Source organism: Pseudophryne corroboree, chromosome 6 (assembly GCF_028390025.1).
Source record: "Pseudophryne corroboree isolate aPseCor3 chromosome 6, aPseCor3.hap2, whole genome shotgun sequence".
NCBI classification, from domain to species: domain Eukaryota; kingdom Metazoa; phylum Chordata; class Amphibia; order Anura; family Myobatrachidae; genus Pseudophryne; species Pseudophryne corroboree.
The window spans coordinates 743,440,767-743,460,259 of NC_086449.1; the positions used below are offsets into that span (position 1 = coordinate 743,440,767).

The following is a 19,493-nucleotide window of genomic DNA, read 5'->3' on the forward strand; positions in this document are numbered from 1 at the left end:
TTTTTTTTAAAGATTATCAGCTTGTGGGCGGGATGTACTAAAGCAAAAATGCGGTAAAACCCCCGAAAACGGGGGTTTTACCGCATTTTCATATTTACTAACACCCTACCGCCGCGTTTTCGGCGTCCAGGGTATCGCCATCTCTGGATGGCGATACCCTATAGAATCCTATGGGCTTCTTTTCGCCGACCGCCGCAACCCGCTGACACCGTCGACACCGCCGCAGACGCCTCCTCCCCTCCCCCCCAGCTTACCTTCCTCCAGGAATGTAATCTCCTCCTCCCCCAAGCAACGCAGCCGGACGTCCTTCTGGCTGCAGGGGGGAGGAGGAGGCGCCGGGGGCAGCCTGCTGCTGCTTCCCGGCATCTAGCCTGTGTGGGGACCCATGGGAGGTGACGGAGACCCCCCGCAGACCACCTAACAGGTATCGCGGGGGAGCCTCCGTCACCGCATCGCGATGTTGATCGCATATGTTAGTACATATGCGATTAACATCGCTGCGGTAACACATAGCTGATCACACTAGCGGCTCCCCGCACAGCTTTCTTTTTCACATTATTTTAGTAAAAATAATGTTAATAAATATGCCCCACAGCCTGTAACATGGCACTTAGGAGCTAATTAGCTGATACTTTATCTCTGTCCACTCTGTCTTCCTCCAAGGTTTAGTACAGTATATAGACCCCTTAGGGCTTTATATGTGAGGGCAAGGAGTTTGAATTGTACTCTGAAGTGGAAGGAGAGACAGTTGAATAGGTGGCCAGGTAATAAGTAACAGTATTAAGTATAGATTGGAGTGGTGAAAGGAAGGCCTAAAGAATAAGGTTGCAGTAGTCCTAGTGTGAAATGACAAATGCATGGATGAAGTTGTTGTGGAACCCATGGTGAGAAAGATTTTGATTTAGAGATCGTAATGTTTGCATCGTATTGATATATTTTGCCACATTCCTTGGACATGTGTTTGAGAAAGTGATACAACATCCAGGTCGAGATAGAAAAATTACTGTTGGAGACACATGAGAGCACAAAGATAGAGAGGTCATAGGAGAAGTCAATTTGTGTGTTATCAGCATAGAAGTGGATTGGAGGCCGAATGTGCTGATGAGATCTCCAAGCGAGGAGGCCTAAAACACACCTTGGAGGAATACAGACAGGTAAAGGGAGGGAGGGGGAAGTGGAATCAGAGAAAGAGCCAGGCAAGGAGCAGTTAGAGGGGTATAAGAGGTCAACCATGAGCGGCCGGAGTCACAGAAACCTATCTAGTGGAGTGTTTGAAAGAGAGTGATGTCCACAGTACTGAATGTTCTTATTTGATTGGCAGAAATGACCTTTCTCATAGAATGTGCACCTGAAAGGTGTATGCACACCCCAGGGAAAGGCCATGCTTAGGCCTTTTTTCCACCACCTCCAAGGGCATGTAGAACAAATCCTTTTTTAGGAGCAAAAATACTCTGCAGATGCCTGTAAATGTCCTCTCCTCACCACTTGAATGTTCTTTTAAATATCTTGCCATACAAAAAAAGGAATCTTGTTTTGCTTACCAACCTTTACAATCAGGTACAGTCACACAAATATAGGCACAAGACATACCTCCCAACTTTTGATTTGTTGAAAGAGGGACACGCGCGGCGAAGGCATGGCCTAAGAAAAGGGGGCATGGCTTCACGGAGGACCCGCAATCGTGGGCCACGTCCCCATCACTGAGGGGGCATGCCCAGCGCTCTGTGAGCCGCTGGCATGCCCCCTCTCCCTGCACTGAATAGACGATGTGCGCATGCGCACAGCGTCTATTCACCGCTGCTCTGCTAAGCAGGGCAGCGAGTGCCTAAGCCTCCCAACTGACCCTCCCCCACCGCGGGACACTGCGGCCCGTGGGTGGGACAGCGGGACAGTCCCCAAAAAACGGGACTGTCCCGCGAAAATCGGGACAGTTGGGAGGTATGCACAAGACATAAAATGTCACACAGTATGCGCTGGCCCTGAAGTTTGCATAAATATCCCTCAAGTACCCCCAACAGTTCATGTTTTCCAGGTCTCCTCACAGGATTGCAAGTGAAATTATTTGCTCCACCTGTGTGTCTTTTAAAATGTGTCAGTGAGTAATGAATACACCTGTTCAACTGCTAGGTGACCTGGAAAACATGAACTGTTGGGGGTACTTGAGGACCGAGGTTGAGAACCACTGCCTTAGTGGATGATTGATACATATTATGCTAGCTGTACAATGTAATACATTCACACGATGTGAGGCCTATCTCAGCCACTACCAAACTGGGAGTGCACCCCTGAATATATGCCCTCAGACTGTACGTGGGGGTAAAAAGCTTATTTATGTGCATTTGTGTGCATTTGTTCAGTTAGACACATCATAATGGCTGTCCTGCAACAAAACAGTACAATATACGCAGGCATAACAATATGTCCACCCTCTGAAAGTGTAACAATGCGGTGTGAGTGTTACTGGGAAATAGAAATGTTGCAATACTCTATTTGTACACAAATGTGGTAAGAGGGCTAGTGTCTCACCACAGTTGCCCATTCCTGTGGGATCAGCTCCCTTCAAGAAAGAGGAAAACAAAACCTGCACATTCTGCACCTGCATTAGTAATTTTGGACTCCAGGCTTTCTGGATTACACAGCTCCAAGTGGATGTTTTCCAGCTCACCCAGCCAGCAGGAAGTCAGAAGCAGTAGAGGAGTTTAAAACTCCCATACACCCACTATACGGTGCACTGAAGCCTGTTAGAGGCCAGCGAGTAGGCTGCAGTTTTTTGGACGTTGGCTGTGCCAGGAGAGCATGGCGGATGGTGGCTGCAGGTTTTTGCAGCAGAACAACTGTTGAGCACAGGGAGTGATAAGACATTTACTTTCATGTATTAATTTTAAGTTATGTACCTGTGTGACCAGGCCCAAGCCTGTGTATGCTATGTCCAGTGTCTGATGCCAGTAAAGACACTGTGTTTTACTGGAAGACCTGCCTACGAGTACTTATTTCAAGTACCCTTTTCACAAATATAATAAAGTAACATGGTTTCAAGTAAGATCAGTGTTTAGACAGTGTTGTTATAGTTGCATTTTACATTGTAATTAAACATAGACACAAATCCAATATAATAAAAGGCTTATGCTGCTCCTCACCTCTGTGGGGGGAATTCAAGTGTTTTGTGTGCCTACGCCCACTAGCTGGCGCCCAATTGAGCAATTCAAGTAATGCTCCGTTCAGGCGCACACAGCGGTCAGTGCTGACATTACTGTTATGTTGTACCATCATTTTGATGGGCTGGTAACTAGTAGAAAACAATAATGCTAATGAAATTGAATACAAACATATCCGGGTTTCCCTTTTAACCATATAACTGGCATGGACACAGTGGCGTCACTATGGGGGTGCGGGCTGAACCCAAGTGTCACCCGAGGGGTGACACCAAAATGCTGACTCTTGCTCAGTGAGAGGAGCCGTGTGCTGCACTGCAACATTACGTGCAGCACCCGGCTCCTGTCACAGTGTAGGAGTCGGCACTGCAGAGGACACACTCACCAGGTGCAGCCAGCATCTTCCAGACCTCCAAACTGATGAAAACTGGGGTTAGGATGTGAAGCCATTCCCCCTTTTTGTGTCACGCCCATGGACTCTAATAGGGGCACTTCAAGAGAGAAGGAGGCCCATGTGCAGATTCCGTCTGGTTCCCCTCCTCTCTAGCGGGCAGTGCTGTAGACTCCAGGCACTAGGGGACCCTAGTGCTGTCCCAGAGTCTAGTACACATGCACGGTGGCCATTTTCCCAGTGGTTTTCTTTACTGCGCATGAACAAAATGCTGGGAAAGTGTCCGCCGCACCATTTTCCTGGTGCTTTCTGCAAAGCTACTGCTGCCGATGTGGGACACCAGAGGGTACGTATTTAAAAAAGTGGGTGCAGCGTGTGCACCCATTGTAAATGCACCAGTGAACACTACATACCCGCACCGGGTGCCTTCAGTTTACTGTAAGTGACGCCCCTGCATGGTTGTATGGGATGTGAACGTAGCTACAGTAGATAGGTCTCTCTGACAGACTCACTTCCCCATTCCTTCCTTCTCCATCCCCATGTGTCTTATAAGGAAATCAGTTCTTCACATGTGCAGAATGTATTTCCTTCTGCTTGTCCAGCCACCCGGCAGTAGTGTAGTAGTCTTTGACCGCTGACATCACATTACCATTGTGCGCCCTAGAATTCTGTGTGAGAAGTATTCTGTATAGCATGCTCTGATTACGAAAGTACAAAGAGGGGAACTTCAGCCACCAACCATTTTGCACTTACACCATAAGGCCTATCATCATTTATTTTCATGGGCTACTTTAAGTTTTCAGTTTGGCTTTATTAGCTGATTAGTGTAAGGAAAACCACTGTGCTTTTCCAGGAGCTCTATGGGGTAAATGTACTAGCCTATGTCATGGAGCATCTGCAAGTTCCGGGTGAGTCTGGCTGATGTTTTAGAGGTGCAGTAATTTAAAAGGCAAAATCAACCTGGCTTTGCTTTTTAAATGATTAACAATTTGAAATATATTGTGCAGTCTTGCCAGGAACTGGTATAAATGGTGCTATGATATCTTACAAAGATACAGAGTTAGCAAGTCTGAAAATATACAAAATCTACATTGTGCCTTTCATGTGTTACAATTTTATGCTACAAGGATGAACCTACCAAGGGCATACCTTCTACTTCCCAGGCACCGAGATGCAAAAGACAACTAGTGAACATAACCTATTCCACTCCATGCAAAGATGTGGTTTTGTCCCACAGGTCACACTCACTGATCTTGTACTGTAGGTACCACTATGAGGGTTCCGGTATGAATGGTCGACCATGTTATGGTCAACAGTCATTAGGTCGACCACTATTGGTCGACATTGACATGGTCGACATGGACACATGGTCAACACATGAAAATGGTCGACACATGAAAGGTCGACACATGAAAAGGTCGACATGATTTTTTTAACTTTTTTGGTGTCGTTTTTTGCGTAAAGTGACTGGGAACCCCAATTAGTGCACCGCGTCCCCTCGCATGGCTCGCTTCGCTCTCCATGCTTCGGGCATGGTGCCTTCGCTCCACTACCGCTTCGCTCGGCACAGATTACCGTTCCAATCGTAGTCCACGTGGATCGTAAAGTATGGAAAAGTTCCCCAAAAGAAAAAAAAGTTAAAAAACTCATGTCTACCTTTTCATGTGTCGACCTTTCATGTGTCGACCATTTTCATGTGCCGACCATGTGTCCATGTCGACCATGTCAATGTCGACCAATAGTGGTCGATCTAATGACTGTCGACCATAACATGGTCGACCATGTGAACCGATACCCACTATGAGCACTTTCAGACATGGCTAGTGGGACTGATGTCCTAGTCAAGTATATGTGTGTGTGTATATACACCCTTGTGTTTTATATTTGTGATTTCACTGATTTCAAGATTCCACAAACAGATATAATATATTACTTACCAATTTTTCCTGGTCCTTCTCCTAATTTTTGTATAGTGTCTATTGCCTTTATGAGACTTTCCTTATCCTGAGGGTCAGTCCATGCAATATCCACTGTAGGTGTCCATGCATACTGAAGGACTGCCACTTGTGTCAGGTCAGAACCTTAAAAAAAAACACATCTGTGAGTAAGTCCAGTCAACACTACTATAATAAAAGCACAATGATCAGAGCCTTAACAACCTGAAAAAACAATATATTTTTTTAAGTTTTGTTTAGATTTAACGTGTTACCTATGTTTGGAAGTGGGCAGAGATAGAACAACCTGTAGTGAACATTTAGGATCATCTGACTGTTCACAGCAGTACACACTATTCCAGGGAACCACTAGACAGATCTGGCAGTAAGCAGAATCCCGAGTTGCCAAGATAGGTGATTGGAAGGTACGGAGTACCCGGATCTGGGCATGTTTACGGACTCAAGCCTATCAGGGAGGGTGAACCACACCCATCAGTATGGCATGGTTATGCCCATTTGGTGCTCACAGCTGTTTCTCAATTACATGCAATTTCTTCAGAAAGGGCCTTCATATTCACAATGGGGCAAGGCCGCATCCAAACACTTGGCCACACACCCCTCTAGCACCAGCCGATGTCTTGGTGGCCCTAGCAGTGACCTCTACACTTGCGTGAGTTTATTAGTGTGGACAGGTCTGTACATGACAGGGATATGTAAGATGGGTAATGGAGGAAAGTGGTAAGTCACAGACTGATAGATAGTGAATAGAACAGAGTCCCTCTAACATCACATAATGAGAGCAAAACCAGGGGGAAGGCCTGATGTTGCCACTCCATCCACCTGTGTCCCCACTCTGCTCGCAGAAGAGTGTGGGGGCCACTTCAGAGCATGCCAGACCTGGCATCCTCAGCACAGGTCCACACTCTGCTTTTCTAAGCATGATTTTGTTTGGTGCATGTGCACTAAACCTTCTGAGAGCAGGAAGGGGACCTTAGGATGGCGAACTGGCATTGCAGGCCCTCACTTATAAATTGATAGGTTGCATCATGAATCTTGCTTTAGCATGACAAATGTCTGTGGGCACACCTTCATATTTTTCATGAAGAACCACCTGCACCTTGAGGTGCTCAAGGGCAGTATAATAGCATTGTGTAGGAGTGCAAATGATTGCTCATCAGTACTAAATTATTTCTTCCCAATTAATATTTTTAGTAAGTATATAGCAGTTAATACATGTAAAGTATGCAGGGAGGAGGCTTAGATGTGACTTGATCATGTGATTTGCACTAGCTGGGTAAGCCTATGGGCAGTGATGGATTTCCCACTAGGCACGTAAAGGCACAGAAACTAGCTGCAACAAGAACCACATCCCCCATGATGCATTGGGGGAGTCTCTGGAGGAGGCACATGTGCAGCCCGGAACCCAGAAGAGTACGTTCTTAGCCTGCGAAAGGGAAAAAAGAACAGATCTCCGGAGGAAGTAGAGTCTCGCTGGAAGCCCGTATGGGGAGGGGGCAATAATATTAAGCCTAGGGGTAGCCTGCTCATACATCCGCCCCTGGCTTCGGGGCATGCTAGGTATTCCTAGTTCACTTATATACAGTAATACCCCCCGGTCCTCTTCTTTTCTCTTGTGTACTGCATCAGTAGCCGGAATCCTGTGATCCCTAGGAAAGAGAAGCACCACAACGTATTTCTTATGTAAGCCATTATATTGCTAATGGTACCAGTCTTACCGATATGTGCCATTTTAATAAAATTCTTTACGAAAGTTTTCATAAATTCAAACTCTGATGGCTTGATGTAAGAGCTGCCATCCAGTATGAACATCACATCCATTGGTTTCAGACACGGCACTAAAAGATAATAAAACCAGTATGACAATGTAATATAATACACAAACAAAATCAGATATTACAAAGGTATATAAAATGTATTTCCCATATTTTCAGAGGTTCTCAATTCCAGTCGTCAAATGCCACCAACAGGTCAAGTTCTGTGGATTTTTTTTAAACATGCACAGGTGATGTTGCTGGGTCAGTAATTATCCTGCCTGCATCCACAGGTAGAAACCTGAAAACATGACCTGTTGGGAAAACTTGAGGGTTGAAAACCACTGTCCTAGGTTATGCCAGATAGCTACTTATGAAATCAATTTCTAACCTGTATCTCTGGGTGGAATTAGAGTAATGTTCACTGAACAAGCTGTAATATAATCTGTACCAGTAGGGCTTGTTTTCTGATGGCACTCCAGTATGCAGTTTTTTAATTCTTAGAAATAGTTCCAGAAACGTATCCAGAGTGTGGATGCTATTATAAATGTTGTATCAGCTTGAATCGTTCTGAGTGTCTGCACCTTTCATCTCAGAAAAAAATGCGCTGTGTATAAGGCAGCTAGCTGGATATCGTGGAGTGTGTCCAAACTCAGACCGCTACTACTAAATTAATACCTCCCAACTGTCCACCTTTCCCACAGGGGGAGGGCGACTGTGGTTGGAGGCATGGCATCTGTTCAGAATGCAGGAGGAGCCTGGACAGGGGCCCATGTGCAGTTTCCACCCAGGCCCCCTCCTCTCTTACCAGCAGCATATTAGTCTACTGCATGCGCAGGTCTCCAGGTAAATGGCACAGTGGCCATTTTCCCAGTGATTTCCTTACTGCATATGCTCAAAGCCACCAGTCCTTTTTTCCGGTGTTGCTGTTGACGAGGGACTCAGGAGAGGTAAGTACTTAAGAAATGGGTGCAGCGTGTACGGTGTGGGCCCCCTTAGACCAAGGGGCCTGTGTACACTGCACACACTGCACCCATTATAGATACATCACTGAGCCTGTTGGCAGCCCAGGAATACTGGGCAACCCCCACACTCCAGAATGATGTAAATGGAGGGGGAGGGGGTGCCACTCACAACCCCTTAGAAATGAGACCATGCATCCTTTTTCTGGCACGCACAATGGAGGTAATGTACGCACAGCGTCCCAAATTTCAAATTACAAATGACACTAATACCAAAAATAAAAATACTTGTTTGAGAAACTCCACCTACTGTAAGAGCAACATATGTAGAAAATGCCATGCTTGCAGCGTGACACAGAATTCACAGAAATACAGCAGCACCCAGTGCTCATCTGCTAAGTTGTTATTTGATTATTAATTTATTAATTAGAGCCAGTGTTATTTTTCAGCAGGAACTCTGTTCCTGAACCGCTCATCAGGAACTGGGTTACTGAACCTCTCGTTGGCCAAAATGTATTTTCCATAAGATACGTTTTATTTTAAAGTATTTTTCAATAGTTCCACACCCAGACCCACACTACTGATTAGAGCAACTTTAATATTCAAAGATAGACAAATGCAATATTGTTATACCTCCCAACATGACATACCTCCCAACTGTCCCGATATTCACAGGACAGTCCCGTTTTTTTGGGGACTGTCCCGCTGTCCCACCCGCAGGCCGCAGTGTCCCGCGATGGGGGGGGGGGGGTCAGTTGGGAGGCTCTGTCTGTCGCTGCCCTGCTTAGCAGAGCAGCAGAGAATAGATGCTGTGCGCATGCGCACAGCGTCTATTCACTGGAGTCAGAGGGAGAGGGGTCATGCCAGCGGCTCAGAGAGCTCTGGGCATGCCCCATCAGTGACGAAAATGGGGCGTGGCTCGCGAGCGCCCCCTTTTCTTAGGTCACGCCCCTTTTTCGGGAGCGTGCGCGGCTTCACCGCGAGTGTGTCCCTCTTTCTACAAATGAAAAGTTGGGAGGTATGACATGACCCTCTCCAGGAGGGACAGAATGCTCTGCTCCTGGACTTCCCTCTTACTGTATGATTGCCATCACCTGTGCTAAAACGCCTTTCGTATCCATTAGCCTGTTCAAAACAGGTGCCGGCAATCGATACATTAATACTTCTTTCACATCGTATATGCCAGGTCACACACGGGAATTGGAAACGGGTCCTTCCCATGTGCAACCCGACATTTGACTCCCCACCTGCCTTCCTGACCCGGCAATATGCTGGATGGGTTGCCACGGCAGCCGGGGAGCGGGTGGGAAGTGGGGGCGGCGCTGGGAGATGAGCTCATCTCCGCCCCGCCTCCTGCCTATAGTGTGAATGGGTACCGGGTCGCATCGAACCGGGTAACCCATTTACACTGTGCCTGATCTGGTAATTACATGGGAATAACCCTTCTTATTACCCGGGTTGAATTACCGGGTCAGGCGACCCGGAAATTCAGGACTGACCCTTTCACATCGCACAGAAGCAGAGCATTTTGTCCCTCCTGGAGAGGGTCATGTTGGGAGGTATGTATTGTAAACACTCCTGTAGCACAAAATAGGAACACATTGGGTTGGATCAATAGTGCAGTAAAAAGCAATTCAAAGTATGCTGTATGGGTGATTTACTCTGAATCAGTAAAGGCCTAGCTGGGTGTGGCCATCCCCTGAATGAATTTCACCCTCTGTCCATGAGAGGTAAGTGCAATTAACTGCAATGTCATGGGGTGTTGGATAACAGACTGCAAGCTTTAAATGTTTTTACCTCATGTTTTTATTTCCTATAGGCACACACAGATATGCAGTATATTACTGTTAGCGCTGATATGTCTGTTCTGCCACCCACACATACATTTTTCTGAAAGTACTTGGGAGTGCCCACTGCAGATTGATAGATAGAGAGAGAGAGAGAGAGAGAGAGAGAGAGAGAGAGAGAGAGAGAGAGAGATAGCACATTATAGATAAGTAAACTAGAACTATACCTTCAGGAATTGGAGGAGGGATTGTTGGTATTCTAATATCTGTAGAACAGCAGCTGTGGATCACTTCATCTGTTAAATTTATAATCTGGTTATAATTGTTAATAACTATCCTATTCGTGAAGATATCAAGCTCTGGTATCTCTCCGACTGTTATAGGAACAACATTAATTTCATTCAGTTGATCTCTTGTTTCTATTGTTATTTGATCAGTCGGCGGATTAGATTGCACCATGTACACCAGCTTTGGAACTTGATATGTGTTTGGGAATGTGTGCTGGGTGATGTAGTTCAGAACTGCCCCAGTGTTGGTAGAATTGCCACCCCTATAAACGGTGTCTCTAATCTTCTGAATAATGTACTGTTTGTTTTGGCGCTCTGTAAATGTGTATTCCACAGTTACCGTGAAGGAATATTGGATGATGGTGATATGAATGGAGGCTTCACCAGTATCCATTCTCTGGATGACGTTTTCAAGGAATCTCAGAGTCTTAGTAAAATTTTCCTCGCCAACTTTGTCAGAGCCTTCAATTAAGAAAACAATATACTTTGTGGTAGAATTAAAGACTACGGGTGACTCGGTAGATTGGGAACCAGGTGTAGGGGTAACCCTGATTGTAGCCTTTGTTGGTTCCGGTACTAAGTCACACAAGTAGTCGATGATCTTATCTCTGTAGAGCGGTAACTCATCTACATTGGAAACAAAGAATGGTTTGTTCATGGGGGATTTACTCTGAATCAGTTTTATATCATTCATGCTGAAATGGGGTCCTAGCGCCACGGGAATCACATTGATTTTACGTTTGGTCACAAAGCCCATCATACTGGATATGCTCTTTTCACTTTTGCTGGCGGTCAACAACAAAATCATTTTTGGAGCATTGTTTCTTGGAGCCTCACCAAACACATAATGGGAGGTGAATTTAAGAGCTTCAGAAGTAGGAGCACTTGCACTGCCATAGTATTTCATGCTTTTGACCTGGGCAATCAGTTCTGAGAGTTTCTTCCTCTCTTTAAGTCCAAACAGTTTGGGCGTGTGTATATGATAGTACTGGACGACAGACACGCGGATTCTTTTTTGGGAGATACGGATTTTTTCCATGACGCTGGCAACAAAATCTTTTACAGTTTCAAACTCAGTTTCTGAAAGTTTCGAGGAACCATCCACCAAGAAGACCAGGTCCATGGCTTTCTCACAGGTGTATGTCCCAGGTAGCACTGTTGGTTCCTCCTCCTCTTCTTCCTCATCATCAGGGGTGGGTTCCACTGGTGGTGGAGGTGGTGCTGGTGTCGCTACGGTATGCTTGGTGCAAGGAATACATTGCAAAGTTTGTTCTTCACAATGGCTACAAAAAAAATAAAAAATATTACGTTGAGAAGAGACGTAATCTAATGAAATTATTTTAGCATACTCACATTTTTTTTTAACAGAAAATGATGTATAACAGTGTAATAATACAAAAAAAGGATATAATACATGTATAATTTAAAATATATGTATAGTGGTGGCAGCCATTTTGAATGCTAAACCAATTTGATTCCCCAGGAACCAAGGACGTCACCAAGGCACGAAGGGCAATTAATAGTGATAATTTTTAGATGGAATCAGCTAGTACTGTATGCTGTACATATCATGAATGAATTTTCATACAAGAAATGTAAATGCGATAAAGACATACACCCCATATTCCATATCCACACCAACCTCTACCTCCCTCCTCCAGAAAGGTCTGTAGATTTCTACTCACAATAATACTATCTAGTAACATCAGCAGAAATGTATCAGGAGGACTTAGGCAATCCCAATGTAATTAAGGTTTTAAGGGGTACATTTACTAAGCAGTGATAAGAGCGGAGAAGTGAGCCAGTGGAGAAGTGCCCATGGCAACCAATCAGCACTGAAGTAACATCTATAATTTGCCTACTATAAAATTATACAGAGCTGCTGATTGGTTGATTGGGAAATATCTCCACTGGCTCACTTCTCCGCTCTTATCACTGCTTAGTAAATGTACCCCTTAGACCTTAAGTATGTGGTTTTAAGACCTACGCAGTCACCTGGGAATGTTGCATATAATTTATGTGGGAACACATTTCAGTGTATACAACAGGTATAAAAGGGTTAAGACAAACAACCACTGCTTTGTGCATAGGGTCTGGAGAGGGTTACAGGAATAGTGTTACAGTTTTCAAGGGATTATGAGGCTGATCCAGCTATGGACGCAGCCAGTGGCCACGTCCATCTGGTCTGTGCACGCGTACTGGCCGCAGTGCGCGTGGCTACCTTAAACATTGCAGCCGCATCCAGGAAGGATGCGGCCTCAGTGTGATTGATAGCCGTGGGCATTTGTGGGCCAGTGACGCGGTGTTGGCCGGGGGACAGTGGGGACTTGCTGTGACCATTTTCATGGGGGGCTGCGTGACGTCACACGCAGCCACTCCAGTTAATAAATGGCGGCTGGCAGCCAGGTTGTGCTGCGAGGGGTCAACCTTAGTTTAATGCATCCGCAATCTAATTGCGGACGCATCGGGAGTCGGCTCATCACACGTCCTGGGCCGCCTTGCCCTGTGAGTATGCAGCGAGCTACGTCAATCTCTGCATCAATTCAATGCCCCCTATTACTTTTAATCCAGCAATCAATGATTTCATAGTTTCCAAGTGTAATTTTTTTCACAACACCTCATTCTATTTGAAATCTATGACAAATCCAGAAAGAAATTCTAAATAATACCATTACCATTGTTTGCAGAGTGCGGGGTCATCTTCATTCAAGAAAATGTTCTTTCCATCTGGGATATGGTGACCATTGAGAACACACACAGGGCAGTCATTGGGGTCAATACATGAATCAGTTACTTCATTCAGGATTTTACCTAATTAAAAGATTATGACAGAGTATTTTATAGGATTCAGAATAAAACTGTCCTGTTCTCACATTATATGACAATATGACAATTAAGGTGGGCATTGCACCAGTAATTAATTATCTTTAAACATAACTTTAAATAGCACAAAAGTTGGCTACACATCTACACATCTACATTTTCGAAATGAAAATAGAGAAATGATAGACAGCATCTGATTGGTTGCTATGGGCAACATCACCAATTCTCTGTTTTAGAAGCTTTAGTAAATTTGCCCTTGAGAGTTCAACTGAAAATGCACGAGACTGACATCACATCACCACAGCTTATAGACTGCTCAGTTCATCCTCACTGACTTCATACAGAGTGAGGTCCTATCTGGGCCATGTGTAACTTCTGTGTTTTGCCTGTGTCTGGCGGACTGCCTTGCCCTTATGCCAGGGGTGTCAAACTCAAATTCATCGGGGGCCGCATCAGCAGTTTGGTCCCCATCAAAGGGCCGGTTGTATCTGTAGGTCTATCCAAAATTTACCGCTCCACCTGCCTTATATGTGCCCAGCCATCTGCCCCCTTTTAAAGTGCCCAGCCATGTGCCCCCTTTTATAGTGCCCAGCCATGTGCCCCCTTTTATAGTGCACAGGTCCCCATTTTACACATTGCGGCAGGCACAGGTCCCCATTTTACACATTGCGGCAGGCACAGGTCCCCATTTTACACATAGCGGCAGGTACAGGTCCCCATTTTACACATTGTGGCAGGCACAGGTCCCCATTTTACACATTGTGGCAGGCACAGGTCCCCATTTTACACATTGTGGCAGGCACAGGTCCCCATTTTACACATTGTGGCAGGCACAGGTCCCCATTTTACACATAGCGGCAGGTACAGGTCCCCATTTTACACATTGTGGCAGGCACAGGTCCCCATTTTACACATTGTGGCAGGCACAGGTCCCCATTTTACACATAGCGGCAGGTACAGGTCCCCATTTTACACATTGTGGCAGGCACAGGTCCCCATTTTACACATTGTGGCAGGCACAGGTCCCCATTTTACACATAGCGGCAGGTACAGGTCCCCATTTTACACATTGTGGCAGGCACAGGTCCCCATTTTACACATTGTGGCAGGCACAGGTCCCCATTTTACACATAGCGGCAGGTACAGGTCCCCATTTTACACATTGTGGCAGGCACAGGTCCCCATTTTACACATAGCGGCAGGTACAGGTCCCCATTTTACACATTGTGGCAGGCACAGGTCCCCATTTTACACATTGTGGCAGGCACAGGTCCCCATTTTACACATTGCGGCAGGTGGTGGAAGGAGGGAGAGAGAGAGAAAGAGAGGAAGGGAGAGGGGCTGACTTACATTTGAAGCGGTTCTCGCCGCTCTTCAGCCGCCTCTCCCTCCTCGTCTGCGCGGCTCCCTTCTCCCTCCTCCGACGGGGTTTCGTTGAATGACGCGTTTGCGCCGTGACGTCACGACGCAATCGCGTCATTCCGCGAAACCCCGCCCCCCCCCGAGCTGGGCACTCGGGAGAAGGGGGTTTCATGGCGGCGGCACCGCGGGCCATCAGACGAGGTCTGGCGGGCCGGATTTGGCCCGCGGGCCTTGTCTTTGACACCCCTGCCTTATGCCATTACAATTCTGGGTAAGACAGAGGGTAGTGATGGTTGACTAGAGCTGTAGCAGAGCAATAATGTGCTATGTGCTGGCCCGTCCCCTGCACACGTGATGTCATGAAGTGGTGGCCGAGTCACTGCTGGGACCAGGAAGCCAAGCTCCCAGACCATCCTAAGGGCCCATAGTGCAGCTCTCCGGTGGATCTGCAGGGTAGTGTTCCAGGCAACATGCTAGCTAAATGTAGGCGCCACATGATAGCAATGATGCCTCCGCCTCAACCTTGTGGCCTGGGCAGTGGCACCACTCACACACCCGTCCTTGCGGCTCTGTGACTGAGCACCCCAACCTTTAGACTGAGCATGCATGCTTTGGGATCATTGAATGAGCTTTTAGCAAATGAAGGAAGTCCCAAGACAGATGCACAATTGAAGTAGATTTGAAGTGATTTAAAGGTTTGAGCAGAGTTCCCAGCAAAAAGAATTGACCTTGAAAACAGCTTCAAAAGTCCATAGATATTAATGATCCCGGTTACACTCCGACTTTATATTCATTCAGCAGGAAATGAGCACGGGTCTGCTGTACAGTGAACCACCTGTGAGTATATACCCTTCATTTGCCAGTGGTTTACCGACAGTCACACAACTGCTTGCTTCTCCTTCATGTAATTATTAAATTACTTGTGGAAATAAAATGGATGTTTCATTCAATGCAAATTAATATGCAGACACCTTTGCCCCAAAAATGATGACAGTCAAGTGTCACATACATCACTATGCCCATAGTAGACCGTCCACTCAGTGGCGTAAGTTTGTCCCAGACGCCCGGAGGCAAGATAAATATTGGTGCCCCCCACCTATATATAGACAAATATATATATATATATATATATATATATATATAGAGGTGGAGGAGCGCCAATATTTATCTTGACGAATATATATATATCCCACCATTCTTCGCAGGCATAACGGCGTATGCTAGAAGAAAATTCCAAAGGACAGCTCTTGCGGTAAGAGCTGTTCTTTGCTATGATAGGAATTCCTGGAGTCCTATATGTGCATGCGTGGGCAGACACCTGCCACTGGGAGGGATCTATTTGAAACGTGGGAGAAGCCCATAGACACCATCTTAGCCAAGGGAGGGGGTGCAGGCTGTGGCAATGGAGGTCAGAGTGGAGGACAGGATGAGGCAGAATGGGGGTCATTGGTGACTAGTATATATGTATGTATGTATATATATATATATATATATATATATATATACAGCTATATCTATTTATACACATATATATATATATATATATATATAACATATACTATATATAATATATATATATATATATATATGTCTATCTATCTCACAGTATATCACAAAACATATTTACTAGAATATGGCAGTGCACTCAGAGAGGGAGAAAGGGAGCGTACGTTTTTATATAGGCACGTACAGAACACAGACACCTCGTTCCTAATCTTCTCCTGGTGCCCCTTCTACTCCTCCTCCTCTGCACTAGTGAAAGAAGGCTCTGCTCTCCCCGCAGAGCGCCAGCCACAACAGGGAATCCGAGGTGAGCGCTGTAGCTGTACCGGCTGTTCTTATCATAACAGCGCCTCGCACGTCTGTCCCCCCGTTCCTCCCGCAGCAGCAGAAGCTCCTCTCCCAACTTTCACAACCACTGCAGTCACGCACAAGTGCCATGCCTTTCTGGAGGTGAGTGCTGGAGGAACCGCATCACAGTCTGCGGCCGGCCGGCTTACTGTACAGGAATGAGTCAGTTTGACTCATTGCTGCCATCACGTAACTGGAGACAACGGAGGTGAGGTGCCCCCTTTAAAGCAGGAGCCCGGCGGCAGCCGACTCCATTGCCTCCCAGAGTTCTGCCTCTGCGTCCACTGTATGCAGCCTCTGCAGAATGTGCATTATTTATTTATGAACAGTTATTTGTAGAGCACGCACATATTACGCTGTGCTTCACAGAGACTATTCAGTCATTCACATCACATCAATTAGGTTTTTGGCTTGTGAAAGGAAACCAGAGTACTCAGAGGAAATCCACACCAACAAGAGAACCTGGGGGTGGGACGGTACCTCATCCACACCACCAAAATAGTAGCAGGGGAACCATTTATAACTGGTTCCACAATGCTATACATAAAAAGGTTTTGCACAATCATTTCTCTCCTGTACATTCACTGCACCTTAATGTCATTGAGCTAAAAGGCAGGGTGGGCACAATTCTTGTTTTTTATTAGGTTCTGTCATTGGCAAAATCAGGATAAAAGAACCGGCTTTTGGATTTACCGTGACAAGTGGACTATACCATATGTGGATTGTTATAAGGGTGATTATCTTCTTTTTTACATGGTTATAACTCAGCGCCACTATATTGAATGTCACTATATTTCTTCCATTTGTCTATGTAGAGGGTGTGTTTGAGAGACCCTCAGAAATTCTGGTACAGGCAGCTTTGTGTATATTTATTGCGCACTACTTTTAGGATTTTTTATTATTCAAAGCAAGCCAACAAGACACTGCCTGCAGTGTGCACCATACATGTCACTGCACCGACCCCAGCGGGTTGGGTATAATATGCCGGCGGTCCGGATGCTGGCGGTCAGAATACCGACTGCGGCATCCCGATGATTTGAATCCTGACAGGGGAAGTACCACCACTGACCCTCTAACCCTACCTTTTTGTAGCTTAACCCTATCCCTCCCCACCTGCAGCCTAACCCTAACCCTCTCCGGTGGTGCCTAAACCTAACCCCCCAGGGGCGCAGCCTAATCCTATCCCTCTCCGGTGGTGTCTAAGCCTAACCCCCCAGGGGCGCAGCCTATCCCTCCCCCTGCAGCCTAAACCCCCCAAAGGCTTACCTGTCTGGCACGACATTGTCTTCTCATTTGAGATCCTGGCTGTCAGGATTCCGGCGCCAGGATGGAGACCCTATTTGTGATGCCTGTATTGGTATTCTGCAACCCCGACCGGATCCCGACTCCAGCATGTGCGCACAGAAACCTAAGGCATGTGCACGCTTATTTGCACTGTGTTTTTAATCTTTATGGAGGGCTTAGTAATCATGGTGGGCTTGGTAATTATGGAGGGCTTGGTAATTCTGGTGGGCTTGGTAATTATGGAGGGCTTGTGTAATTATTTTAGATTTGTTAAAATGGGAACAGGGGCAGGGTTGCTAGGTGCTCAGACAGTGTGAAAGTTTTTTTCTCATACGTCCTAGAGGATGCTGGGGACGCTTCAAGAACCATGGGGTATAGACGGGATCCGCAGGAGACATGGGCACTTTAAGATTTGAATGGGTGTGAACTGGCTCTTCCCTCTATGCCCCTCCTCCAGACTCCAGTTAGATTCTGTGCCCAGTGAGACTGGATGCACTCTGAGGAGCTCTCCTGAGATTCTCTGAAAAAGACTTTTGTTAGGTTTATTATTTTCAGGGAGACCTGCTGGCAACAGGCTCCCTGCATCGTGGGACTGAGGGGAGAGAAGCAGACCTACTTCTGTGAGCTTCAAGGCTCTGCTTCTTAGGCTACAGGCAGTGCCGGAGCTTCCATTAGGCAGCTTTAGGCAGCCGCCTAGGGGCGCCGGATCCTGAGGGGGCGGCCGGCTACAGCTGCCTGAAAAAGGTAGCGTGGTCCTATCTCACAGTCGTCGCAATCCCCCCCCCCCGGTACTTATATCTTACAGCAGTCGCGACTGGCAAGCTCTCATATTGCAGCCTCCAGCTCTGCCTCCACTTGGCACAGGCAGTAACTTGTACAGCTCCTGGAGTCCTGGCTGGGGGTAACATGCGGCGCTGCTCTTCATTCCAGACTCTTTCGCAGATTACTCAGTCCCAACTCTAAATCGCAGCCTGCAGGTAAGGTGGCTGCACAGTGCACTCTCTGCATTTGATAAGGAAAGAGGGGGAGAGCAGCAATCTGGGGAGGGGGTGGGGCGGAGATTAGCAGCAGGCACGCACACTGTCTGGGGGGGGAACGTGCAGCAGCACACACACAGATGGTGGGGGAGATGGAACAGCAGACATTTAACAGAGTGGGGGGAGGGGGGTGAGAGCAGCAGGGCACCCACACATACTGGGGAGATGAGGAGAAGAGAGCAGCCATGCAACAGACTGGGAGTGGGGGAGAGCAGCAGCATGTCTTTAAACTTGGGGGCAGATAGGTGGAAGGGGCAGTAGGTAAAAGTTTTGCCTAGGGTGCCGAGAAACCCTGCACCGGCCCTGGCTACAGGACACCATTAGCTCCTGAGGGTCTGATCGCTAGGTACGCCTAGATTGCTCGTTCCCGGAGGCCGCCGTCACCCCCCTTGCAGAGCCATAAGTCAGAAGACGGGTGAGTAGAGGAAGATCAGAAGACTTCAGTGATGGCTTTGAGGCACCACACAGCGGCCGTGCTGCGCGCCATGCTCCCACACACACAGCGGCACTACAGGGTGCATGGCGCGGGGGGGGGACCCTGGGCAGAATAAATCCTCATTTAAGTGACTGGCAAAAGTGGTATATAGTGCCTGGGCACTGAATCCGAACTCCCGCCAGTATAAATATTTGAAAAATAGCGGGGCTAAAGCGCGCCATTAAGGGGGCGTGGCTTAGCCCTCACAGCTCTCATCAGCGCCATTTTCTCTGCACAGAGCTGCAGAGACACTGCTGTACAATAACAGGGTGCAAAACGGGGGGAGGGCACAGTTAATTTGGTGCTGGTTTAATAATAATAAAAGCGCTAACAGGTCTGAGACATTGTATAAATCGTTTCAGTACCGGGATAGGCG

At 46.8% G+C, this 19,493-nt stretch overlaps 1 protein-coding gene across 2 annotated transcripts in view; it reads right to left on the reverse strand.

The window, feature by feature from the left end:
• The window catches only part of VWF (von Willebrand factor), a 487,638-nt gene that overhangs the window by 189,595 nt on the left and 278,550 nt on the right, over positions 1-19,493 (reverse strand). For both annotated transcript variants that reach the window (XM_063928500.1, XM_063928501.1), the window contains 4 exons: positions 12,961-13,096; positions 10,226-11,568; positions 7,214-7,333; positions 5,481-5,624 (listed from right to left, as the gene is read on the reverse strand). In XM_063928500.1, the coding sequence (XP_063784570.1) occupies positions 5,481-5,624; positions 7,214-7,333; positions 10,226-11,568; positions 12,961-13,096 (1,743 nt within the window). The remainder of the gene's footprint in view (positions 1-5,480; positions 5,625-7,213; positions 7,334-10,225; positions 11,569-12,960; positions 13,097-19,493) is intronic.